The 12,362-nt window shown below is 36.9% G+C and overlaps 1 protein-coding gene across 10 annotated transcripts in view; it reads right to left on the reverse strand.

Annotated features, from left to right (window-relative positions):
* LRRC49 (leucine rich repeat containing 49) overlaps positions 1 to 12,362 on the reverse strand; it is a 137,454-nt gene that overhangs the window by 123,600 nt on the left and 1,492 nt on the right. For 5 of the 10 annotated variants that reach the window (XM_070621837.1, XM_070621820.1, XM_070621811.1 and 2 more), the window contains 4 exons: positions 10,345 to 10,432; positions 5,581 to 5,778; positions 5,134 to 5,236; positions 1,277 to 1,480 (listed from right to left, as the gene is read on the reverse strand). In XM_070621837.1, the coding sequence (XP_070477938.1) occupies positions 1,277 to 1,480; positions 5,134 to 5,236; positions 5,581 to 5,689 (416 nt within the window). In that variant the 5' untranslated portion in view covers positions 5,690 to 5,778; positions 10,345 to 10,432. The remainder of the gene's footprint in view (positions 1 to 1,276; positions 1,481 to 5,133; positions 5,237 to 5,580; positions 5,779 to 10,344; positions 10,433 to 12,362) is intronic. The other 5 variants (XM_070621854.1, XM_070621826.1, XM_070621883.1 and 2 more) reach the window with 1 other exon arrangement.

Consider the following 12,362-nt stretch of genomic DNA (forward strand, 5'->3'; position numbering starts at 1 on the left):
TGACTGGGAAATGAACCTGGGCCAGGGCAGTGAGAGTACCAAATCTTAACCACTAGACCCCAGGGCTGGCAAAGGGCAATGGTACTGAAGAATAAACGGAAGCTAGACAAACACATCAATTACTCCAAGGATCAGAAACTAGTAAAGAAATCTCTGGGAGACATAATAGGGAGCACCTAGAAGGGAAAGCCTTAACTGTATGAAAAGTTTACTCCTCACTCTACTCAGTGAACTGCTCTGGTGGCATATTCACACTGTATATAGTTTGTACATATCTAACTTTGCAAAAGTCACTTTATGTCTCCATATATAAAAATTTCTCCATATATAAAATGAGAGAGCTGATCTCTGAGGTCACTTCAAGCTTAATACTCTATGATCCTATAATTCCCCCAAATTCCCTCATGCTACCATAATACTTAGTTTAACACTTGATTTAATAGTAGGTGATAAACTACAATGATTGGAACTTTCAAGAAACCACAGAGAACAGACAAGAGCCTAGAACTCTGGGACGTGATTTGGGAAAAAGTATTTTCTATTTACCACTGGCTAGTGAGAGTAAAGGGGTAATTCTTTAGGTATATACAGAGGGGCATGTTTAGGTATAATGCTATATCTAAACTACATCATTTGATAACATAAAAATCATTTTTGGATTTTGCTAAAAAGGTCTTCTTTGCAGGCATTGTAAAAGCTATCCAGTAAAACAGAAGGGAGAGAAAAGTCATGAACAAATCTCAAGGAAATTACTCAGGAATTGTGTTGCTGCACTCCACAATAGAGCCTCATGAAAGGAACTGGGCAGGTTCATACAGGACGTACCATTATAGACACACTGAAAATACCCTCTGAACAAGAATCAGTCAGTAATTTGACAGTCACAAAGTATCAAATGTCTACCCTCAGTCAAGCACTGAGAAGAATCACAAGTGAAACACGTAAGCCTAACGTGGATACACACGCTTAAAATATAGCCAAGAGAACATAAAGGTAAGGCCAAAGTCTGCTATTTACTTCCAGATAAGATATGGTACTGGAAAGCAATGGAAATAATAAAATACACAACTCAATAAATGTTATTTGGTTATTTGACTAATTGTCAGATTGAATCTCATAAAACAAATTATGGTTAAGTCTTTATCCATTCAAATAATCTTTCAAAAATTTTAATCTATTAGTTTCTCAAGTGTTATTCAATTCTGAGTTGCCATCTAAACACCACAGGACTCAACATTAGTTCTAAGTATAACAAAAATTGTTCTACAAAGATTACCTGTTTTTCCCCAACAGAAGGACCCGGAGGGATCTCAGAGTAGAAAGCCCACTAATTTCTTCAATCTGGTTATCATATAAATCCAAGAATATTAGCCTTTGCAGATTAGAAATATTTTGGATCCGAGTTATAAAATTGTGTTGAAAATTCAACAAACGAAGGTGTTCTTCCCCATCGATGATAGGACATACAGTCAGCTTTTGCCTAGAAAACATTTTAAAAAGTTAATAAAGTTCTGACTTGGCAACCTGCCTCCTCTTGCAAATATTATTAGTAGTATTTTTGTGCTCCCATGCTGAGAGGAGAAAAAGATAAATAGAACCATTTCTTGCCTCCATGAACTAAGCATCTTAGACCTAATCGTAAATCATTCATATAAAAGTCAATATACTTTGACAAGGGTAATTATTAAAATTAAGTCTAAGCTCTCATTGTATTTTAAAAAAACCTCCAAATATAAATTATTTCACATAAAATTGACTTAACATCAGAAAACACTCAATGTAATTGCCTTCTGCGATAGAGGTTCAGATGATTCAAAGAACCATGTCACATAACCAGAGAAATGCCCTGGCCATCGATCCACTGATAAAAAGACTGTCCAGGCAACTAAGTCATCAGAAAAAAAAAAAACCACATCAAAGGATCTCTCATAGAATCATAGACTCCTGAGCTGGATGATATCTTAGGAAGAGCAAGAAATTCAGCTATCTATAGTTCACTCTGATGAAAACAATTTCATCCTGAAATTCATTAATGGTAAGGTGGTCCTTTGAACATTTCCTCAGAAGCTTAGATTTTAAGTGTATCTTTACATATTCAACACTCACTTTGAACTTTGCAGAACATTTAGGATGCTTAAAGTAGGATGAAACCTTAACATATACCTTCAGCTGTATTTAAAACAGTAAGCCTCTATTATGCAAAAAGTTATATATAATGTATTACATGTGAAGTAAATATGTGCAGGGCCCTTTAAGAATTCTACTAGTGTAATAAAATGGCCAGACAGGAGTGCTTTACTCTGAGATTTTCAAGAGTCTTCGAAGAAAATGTAGCTCTATTGATCAGAGTGTGAACAACTCTAATAGGGAGATTTATTAGAAATATTTCCTTCCAGTAAAAATCAAGCTAATGTAACCTTTAAGGAAAATAAATCAGTGCTATAAGCCTACATAAAACTGTGGAAGTGATCGAATCCTCCTCATAATGAAAAAAAGAATGATTAGGATAGGGAAATAACTGAATGTTAATGGTTTACAAAGATATGATGTTTAAAAATACAGGCCCTGAATAAATTGGTTTAAAATAGAAGAAAAGTAAAATTAAAAAATAGATAATAGTTTAATTCTTTTAATGTGTGCTTAGTGTTTAGAATTTATTTCATGCATTCAATTATACTACCACATTTGGTGCTTCTGTTTTATAAATTATAAACTAATAAATTGTAAGCATTCTAGTATAAAATCTCTCTCTTTGTACATCAGCTTAGCAAAAAAAAATTGTTTCATTTTTCCTGCTTCAGTCTTCGTCTGTTTCTCATAGCTAAACTTACTAATACCCCCAGATTCTAGTTCATCCAATTCTTGAGTCAGTCATCACTGAGTTAGGAAAAAAACCTCTAACTCTCCTCTTACATAAGCTGCTATAGCTTGAAATAAAGTCACTTTCTTAGATTCCAAATCCAGTGTCTAAGATCCAGCTCCAAGGCTCACTTGTCCACACCATAACCCCATAAGTCCCTGCCATCCATCAAAGCAAGCAAGCAAACAAAGATAAGCCAGTGCTCTCAAGGGGAGTTGATTATGCCTACAAAACCCCTGAGTTGCTACACTTCCCACCCCATTACTGACATGTCTGTTGGACAACGCTTTTGCCTCTGTATTTCCTACTTGGTGCTGATAGGTTGCCATCCTGGTACTCCAAGCCTACCCCAACTCCCAGAACAGCCAGAGGCTAGCTCTTCCAAGCATCTAGAATCTTCTCAGGGCTGGATCCTACTCTTTTTTTTTTCTGAGGAAGACTGGCCCCGAGCTAACATGCATGCCCATCTTCCTCTACTTTATATGTGGGACACCTACCACAGCATGGCTTGCCAAGTGGCACCATGTCCGCACCCGGGATCTGAACCGGTGAACCCCAGGGCGCCGAAGCAGACTGTGTGCACTTAACCGCTGTGCCACTGGGCAGGCCCTGGATTCTACTCTTGACCCTTCAGTCTCCTGGCTAAGGAGCTGCCCAGCATAGCAGATCCACCTTTGAAAATCACTACCATTACGCACTGCCTTTTCAGTAATGATCCCTCAGTGCCTTGCTGCTAGCCCGACTTTCTCAACTGTATATCCTGGTACTGATCAAATTATGCCTAAGCTTATGATTTCTTTGTGATCCTGTCGCTTCACAACCAGCCTCTGAAGCTGAGTCGGTTATCTTGGTCCTGACCTTCCTGGGTAAACAAGTCTCTGCTGGATCAAAGTCCGCGTCTTTACCCCAGAGGCCCAAGTGCCCAGGACCCTCTTCACGACTGCCTGAGTCCCCCCAAGCTACAACACGAGTGCCTGACGACTTACGTCACGGTCTCACAAATACTGGCTCCTGTTAGTGTCAAGTAACACGAAACTGAGGGGCTGAGGTACTGTTCTCAGCTGGACTTTTAAAGACTGAGATTAAAATTACTACAGAATCCCTCAAAATGTTTTGTGGAAGCTATAAATTTTAGGATTACAATCTCAAAAACCAACAATACTGCAAAGATGTCATGAGAGATACTGCCCCCAAGTGTTACTTTCTCCACAAAACAACATATACCCTCCAGAGAGCTTTTTCCCAACCTACAAACACAAATGGCCCATGAAAATTTGCTGTCGGGTGTGCGCTGCTAAGCTACGCAGTTTGCTTAACAATTTGCTGTCAGGTGCACACTGGTAAGCTAAAGGTACGCACAGCAGAGGTGGTCTGTCTGCTGGTTATACACTAAGGTAGGGTTGGGATCCTTCATCCACCATTCTTTTGCAGATACCTTCCAGATTTAAAGATGGGGACCAAGTCCTAAATTCAAAACCTTTTATTGAGAGCCTATTTTGGCCCAGGCTCTGTTCCAGGTGCTGGGGATGCAGAACTGAACCAAACTCCCAGTGCTTATGGAACTTACACTCTGGGAGGAGGAGACAGACAACAAACATAAGTAAAATATTTATTATGTTAGAGGGTGACAGTGCTAAGAAGAAAAATAAAGCAGAGAAGAGGGACTGGGGACTGTCAGGGTGGAAGGGGTTGCAGCTTTGGAGAGGGTGGCCAGGGAAGGTCATCCCTGAGACGACATTTCAGTAAATACCTAAAGAAGGTAAGGGAATGTGCCTACAGCTCTGTGGAGGAACTGCATTCAGGGAGAGGTAACAGCAAGTGCAAAAGCCCTGAGGTGTAAGCACACTTGATATACTCAAAGAGAACAAGGGGGCAGATGTGGCTGTAGCAGAGTGAGTGAAGGAGAGATTAGGAGGAGATGAGACCAGTGAGGTAACAGGGAACTCGAGTGGCTAGGGCCCAGAAGCCTGTGTGAGGACTGTATCAGAAAGTTTTTTCTATCCTAAAATCCATTTCGAACAATGTCATATTTTAGAATCGCTATAGAGCTCTTTCAGAGTATTGTCAAGTTCTTTTACATTATATAGATATAAAATTCCTCCCCATACCCCTGGAGGGATAAATAAAAAATTGGTAACTGAGATTATACCTAGGCAGGAGAACCATACAGCTGGAGAACAAGAGGAGTGAGAGAGACTTCTGCACCTTTCAAATCTTGTACCATGTCTATGTATTATCTCGTCAAAAAATAAAAGAAAATAAATTGTCCTCACCTTTCTAGGGTCAACCTGTCTGAATAAAGAATTTTCTCTTCAGAAGAACGTTGGAGAATAGGAAATGATGGCATTGATGAGCTCACCAAATTAATATGATCACCTATTGAAAATGATATACAAATTACTTGATTAAGAAAAACCTTTAAAATCGTGAAACTAAAGTCATCTTATATTTGGAGGACTCTGGCACATACAAATATCTTTGCTAGAAAGTATACTTTCCATAGCTCTCCATATTTGAAATTTATTGCTAAATTCGAGTTTGCTTCTTTCCTCCTCAAACCTAAACCATGTGTTCTGTGTGTGCCAAAAAGTTTTCCCTTGCCTTAGAGATTGGCCCTGTAAGTACAGCACTACTCTAGTGCTATCTTTATCCCTTTAGAACCCTGACTCCTACTACTAAGTTTTAACTCTCCTATAACTGAGATGATAGTCCCTCATTACCAGATACATTGGGGCCAGCACTATGACAGCCCTGCCGGATTCTGGACTTTGAAGGTGTCTGAATGGAAGAATCTCCAAATGCTGATAAGGAGCTCGTGGTAGTTTTCATTTCCAGCCCACATAGTTCTGTCACGTTTGTTGTGGATGAGATGCATGATGATTTATTACGAGGCGAAGGGCTTATTACTCTTCCATCTCCTTCAAAATATCAAAAAGTTTATCACAAAGCTACACAATACATGACTTTGCTACAGGAAATACAGAGAAAGTACTTGTGGATAACAAATGTAAACCTCGTGTCATCACGTTTTCTTTGTATGTTCAGCTGCCATGAGTAAAGAATACTGCAGAGACCAAAGTGAATGTCACTAAATGTTGTACATTTGTAGTTAGGGTCCACAGGGTATATGACACTCCTATGAGGTTTACAGGCTGTTGGTTAGATATTGTCCCTGCCATTAAGTAGCTTTCAATCTAGTGGACAAACACATATGAAATTAACAAACTATACAGAACAATATACATAAAATGAAGAATAAAAAATACCTGTTTATATATTCACATATAAAGTGTATCTGATTATCCTTCACTTAATGAAGATGGTTACAGACGGGTTTTGGGGAGATGGATATTAAGATGTATTCTAAAGACCCAGAAGAATATAGAATGGTCAAGAGGAAATGCTAGGAAATTCCAGAAATGAGGTAAGATTTGAGTCATGGGTCAAAGGCGACAGTTTGAACACCAGAGGAAATCTACTGTATTTTCCTCTACAAAGAGAAAAATCTCCTGAAAGCAGCAATTGACGTTAAAGTGCTTGAGGGGAGCAATGAGCAGTAAAGTAGAACCTAAGGTTGCCACAGAACTCTGCTGCTTAAACTGAACAATGAGGTGAAAAGATGAAACTAAATCTAGGAAGCTAACATACTCTTTGGGAGGCCGTCAGACAACATAACGACAACTTAAAATCAAGTTCCATATAGACCATATTAATGAGCTGCAAAGTAATCGTATTTGCTAGCTTCTCTAGGTCTGCAGGGCGTAAACCAAAGTATCACACACTTAGATTTTTCAACAAAATAATTACTGCTCACATCCCACTTTTCTGAATATCATGAAGTATCAAGATAACTGATAATGATGATCTAGAGTACAAGCATTCTGAATTGACATCATGTTCACCAATGAACCGGTCTTGTGACGTGACCAGCTGCTGGCAGGATACCCAAGGAAACAGGATTCAGTAAACCGATGTGGAAATCAAAAATCAGATGGTTAAAAAAACAAAACAAAACAAAAACCTTTAACCAATTAAAATTAACTGGTCAGCTAAAGATGATAAAAGAAAAACTGCAAATAATAGATAAACTCAATTTCTCTTGTTAGCATCAGAGTTAGGTTTTTTGAATTATTTTGTTAAGTCTTCAAGCCAATTCTCAATTCAAGAGGCAGATTTAAACATTAGAAGATTTGAGATGTAAAGGTAATAACTGAAGAATAAATTTAATTTACACTCAGTGAATACAGGAATTTTACTCTGACATTTTTCAGCACTTATTATACACAGAAGTCATAACCACTATCCACATGATGAGTTTACTATCACAATCAGTGTGATATACATCTTAACAATAAATAGCAAGAGATAAGAATGATTAGGTAGAAAAGCCTTAAAATCTAGAAACAAGATCTTCTAAATGACTGGGAACTAGAGTGATCTGTGGTTGAAACATTGACATATTTATGTGGATACATAAATACCTATACATATACACATATATATATATGTATCAAATACCCACACACATACACATATATATATATGTGGGTGTTCATATATGACTACAGAATGGTCAATGAACACCCACATAAATATATATGTGGGATGAAACTACCTTACTACGTGGAAAATTTTGTTCTTGTTGCTGAGGAAGATTTGCCCTGAGCTAACCTTTGCACCAGTCTTCCTCTATTTTGTGTGTGGGTTGCTGCCACAGCACAGCTGGCGAGTGGTGTAGGTCCATGCCCAGGATCTGAACCCGCAAACCCAGGTCACCAAAGTGGAGTGTGCGGAAGTTAACCACTACGACACCAGGCCAGTCCCTGGAAAAATTTTAACTGAAACATTTCCTCTGTTAATTGCTTATTTTGTACATGACTATTTAACTTACCAGATATGTAGCCCTTGTCTTCTCAATTAAATTCATAAGCTCCTTGAGAGATAGACCTCACTTTACATTCTTTATATTCTTGGTAAAATCTAAATTCAGTAGCCAATCACTAAATTAATTAATTGATTTTCCAATTTACTGAGTTAATTGGAAATCTGTTTTGTATATATTATTTCTGTTAAAAAAGAAAATCAGAAATTCTTGCATTTTAGTATAAAAATGCTGAATGAATTCTTTCATAATTAGGATCTCACAGTGTTAAGCAGCATATGAATACATTTGGTAAAAATCGTCACGGTACTGCACTTTAGATACACAGATATCCATCTGTGGGTGGGTAAATGGATGGGTAAGTGGATGGACGGACAGATAGATGGATGGAGGGGTGGGTGGACAGACAGATGGGTGAATGGCTTGCTGGCTGGCTGGCTGATATAGTACATTGCAATAAATGTGTGTCCACTCAGCCCTATCTTTGAGATTGTTTTGGTAAACAATATCCTGATTCTAGATTTTCCAGTGATTTATCATGATCTTAAGAGTCAAGCACTGTCTCTTCCTTTCTATACCCACATTCTGGAATTCTTAATTAAGCAATTCAATCAATTAAGGTGTGGTTAACTGAGATTTTACTGTGTAGTATTCCCTAGAGTATCCGGTTCTTACAAAATCTCAAAGATAGAGGGATTAACTCTTAACAATATTCTAAAAAGCCTAAAGGAAATCACATACCAAGTTTTGGACTAATCAGCCAAACTAAAACATCAAGTTTTTTTACTTTGGAATAAGAGTACCATTGGTTAATTAATACTGACAAGCTATTATAAATGTTCAAGTAATTTTGAAAAACATAGAAAAATAAAAAGTGGAATTAAATTAATTACAATGATTGGGTATTAGGATGCAGTTTATTAGAGGTCCCCAAATTTTTCCTGATAAAGTGCCACTTATAATTTTTCCAGTTTTATGCCTTTAGAGGTAGAATAGTGAGTACACAAGTCAAGAAAATAGCTCTAAGCTGTGTGGCCTTCTTTACATGAAACTGCCTGGAACTATGGAGGAGGCACATTTGGAAACAATCAGGTACAAATGAGTAGTCTATCACAGAAAATGATTTTTAATAAAATATTTTAATGAAAAAAAAATTAGGTTTATTTTTCCCTGAAGAATTCATTTGTATTTTCTAGGTCATTACTTATGTATAAGACTTTATTCATCTCTCAGGTTCACAAAATTCAGTGCCTCCATACTATTCCTTACTAGCAAATATCTAGTAATACGTACTTTACCACTTAAATAAATTTACCTGGCCAGCCAACCACAAATCTGTACACCAACTTCCTCCTCTGACTCAAGGAAAGCTTGTGAAAAATATCTGATTCATGATTTAGAAAAGAAACTTAAGGTATTATTATTAAAAATGTGAAGAAAATTCACAATGCAAACATAAAAAATCCTAGTTGAGAATTTCGAAGTTCACTTCTATAACTCTGTGCCTAAAACAGCGCCTGGCACATAAAACACATTCAATAAATATTGAACTGAACCAAAGAAGGGAAGACAGACGCTGTAAAACTGCATTGTAAAACTGCAGTTAGGTCGATGCCACGTCCGGCAATCGGCCAAGACAGGAGTGTAGGATACAGGAACGAGAAAAGGCATGTCAGATTAGATGGGCCCAAGAGGAAGGTCCAAAAGTAACAAAACAAAAAGGGGAAACTAATCGGTATTCAAAACCACCATATGTTCATGCACTAACGAGACGAACAATCCAAAGAGGCCTACACCGATCAGCCCTCCCATACAAACTCCCGGGGGGGGGAGGATGGCACTGTAGGTAAGGATGCTGTAGTGCTTAACGCCAGCACATTACAGATATCCAACAGTTGTTAGCAACTCACTAACAACTCAAATGTGCCAAAGGAAATTTCTCCTTGAAGTAAAAAATACGTGTCAGAAATATAACCAGATCATATAAGGCAGTATTTTTAAAAGGGTGGTCCACAAACCACATCCATCAGAATCACTAGAGACATTATTAAAATGCACACTTTCAAATCCCAGCCAAGACCTACAATATCAGAATGGGGAAGGGGAAAAACGGAAGGGGAGCACTAAAAATCTGCTCGTCTAACAAGATCAGAGGTGATGTACACTAAAGTTTAAGGCCTTTGATATAAAATATCTATAACTCTATGTGCTAGTAAGGGAAAGGGATAGCTTCTTTCTACTCCTGACTTTCCACTCTTTCCACTGTTCCTGTATTTCCTAAAGATCTGTGTTCCTATCCTCTTACTTTCACTAATTAGCCATTCTTCCTAGTTTTAATACAGTAATTGGAAGATTCTCTCCCACTCTCTTGTGCATAGCCAATTCCTAAACTAAAATACAATAAATTTTTCTGCATTGGAAATAATCTACTATGCTGTGTATATAAAACCAATTCTGATTTAAACAAATATCAAACAAACTTGGTAACCAATGAACCATTTCATTTTTAATTCAAGTCTATTTGGATCTAGAAATTCAACATTATTAAACAATATTACTTAGAGACGATAAACCATATCTGGTCTCTACTCACTGACAATACCTTGCCTACTTGAGTAGTTTCTTTCAAGGTCATGTTGTAAGAGTCGACCAGGGAATGATGGTGTTTCTTTATGTAGCTTGAATTCAACCTAAAAAACATTATTTAAGGAAAAAATATTTGGAGAAGAATTTAACAATAAGTAATGAAGATAATTATAAAATAACATACAATAACTGATATACACTACAACACAGATGAACCTTGAAACCATCATGCTAATTGGAAGAAGTCAGACACAAAATGCCACATACTCTATGATTCTATTTATGAAATATCGCTAATAGGAAAATCTATAGAGACACAAAGCAGATTTGTGGCTACCGGGGGGGTGGCGGAGGGGGAATGGGAAGTGACTGCATAATGGGTACAGGGACTCCCTTGGGGTGACAAAAAGTTCTAGAACTAGATAGTAGTGATGGCTGCACAACATTGTGAGTGTATTGAATGCCACTGATTTGTACAATTTAAAATGGTTAAAATGGTAAATTTTATGTTTTACGCATTTTTTACCACACACACACAAAAAATCAGAGTCAATCTCATGAGGTCAAATGAAACCATCCTCCAATCTGAGGCACTCCTAATTCCTCCATACCCTCACCACAAATACAGTGAATAAAAGAATCATTTTCTCAAAAACAAAAGCAAAAACATACAATAGAAACCAAATTCTATTAAGAAAAAAATCACTTGTTTTTATCACTAGGATTCCTTTAAGAGTCCAATTATAACATAATAAAATTGGATATCTACACCCTATGAGAAGAGTTTTCTCCAAATTGATTTTAAATTATTTGATGGGGGACTGAGAAAAAAAACCAAAACAACTTCTCATGACTAGCCACAAAAAAAAAAACCCTAAATACATATCTTAAAAGAATTATGACGCTTCTGATTCATCCATACTATAAACATTCCAATAGCATTATATCCTTATGATTAGGATTAGGATTAGTCTTATGATTAGCTAAAGGCATTTTCTCAGAACATATGTCCACACAAGAGGAAATGAACGGTTTGGAAAGAACTTGGATGAGGCACATAGTTCCTAGAAAAACATTCTAATGGTAGAATAGGATTTGTCCAGTGAAATCAATTAGCAAAGCTTTGGAGGGAATCCATTATGTCCAATTATAATAAAGAATATTTTCAATTTCTTTATTTGCTATTTATTTATTTGTTCTATATATGCTACTTATTTATTAATTTTTATTATTTGCTGTTTATACGCTATTTATTCAAGATGACCAAATGGTCTGTTTTCCACGTGTTCATTTTCATATACTTCATGTAATCAACTGCTGCCTCTTTGACTAATGGTGTCCTTTGATCTACCCTCCTCACGCCCCTCCTCACGCCCCTCCTTACGCCCCTCCTTTCATGCTGTTCCCTGTAAACTCTGCCCTTCACTATAGAGCTCCTCCAGTGGCATCTATTTAACAATTTTCTTAGGAAAAAAACTGAGTTGTGATGGTTGGAGGAGTCCAACTTGGACAAAGGAGAAAAAGTTGTGTTGTGTCTTGAGACACAGTTGTATAGGAGGTGCGTGAGTATGTTTGAGCACTGAGGTGAAACAGGAGGGAAAGAAAAACACGTGTATCTAAAAAATCAAGTCAAAAGTCAGAAATTATGTAAATGCCAGGGATATTATGGGCAAATTGGGAAAAGAGAATCTCATGATCATATTTTAACTTCTAAAGAGCATTAAGCCTAATATATTTCCACTAATAATCTATTTTTCTTCTCTGATTTTAAATGGGATGTGTAGATATGTTCCCCCAAATTATTATATTTTATCTACTATAAGATTCCATCAGTAGTAAGACATACCATCATTTTACCCACTACTAAGAAAGAAGAAACTTTCCCAATTAAACTATTATGTGCCATCAATTTTAAGAAGGATCCTCATTTAAGAAATGTTAAAAAAACAAAAATAAAAACAAAAAACCTTACCTCTTGTAATTGGTGAAATAAGATTCAGTTCTTAAAAAAGGGTTTTTGGTTTTACGTAGGCA

Source organism: Equus przewalskii, chromosome 1, assembly GCF_037783145.1.
Source record: "Equus przewalskii isolate Varuska chromosome 1, EquPr2, whole genome shotgun sequence".
Classification (NCBI taxonomy): domain Eukaryota; kingdom Metazoa; phylum Chordata; class Mammalia; order Perissodactyla; family Equidae; genus Equus; species Equus przewalskii.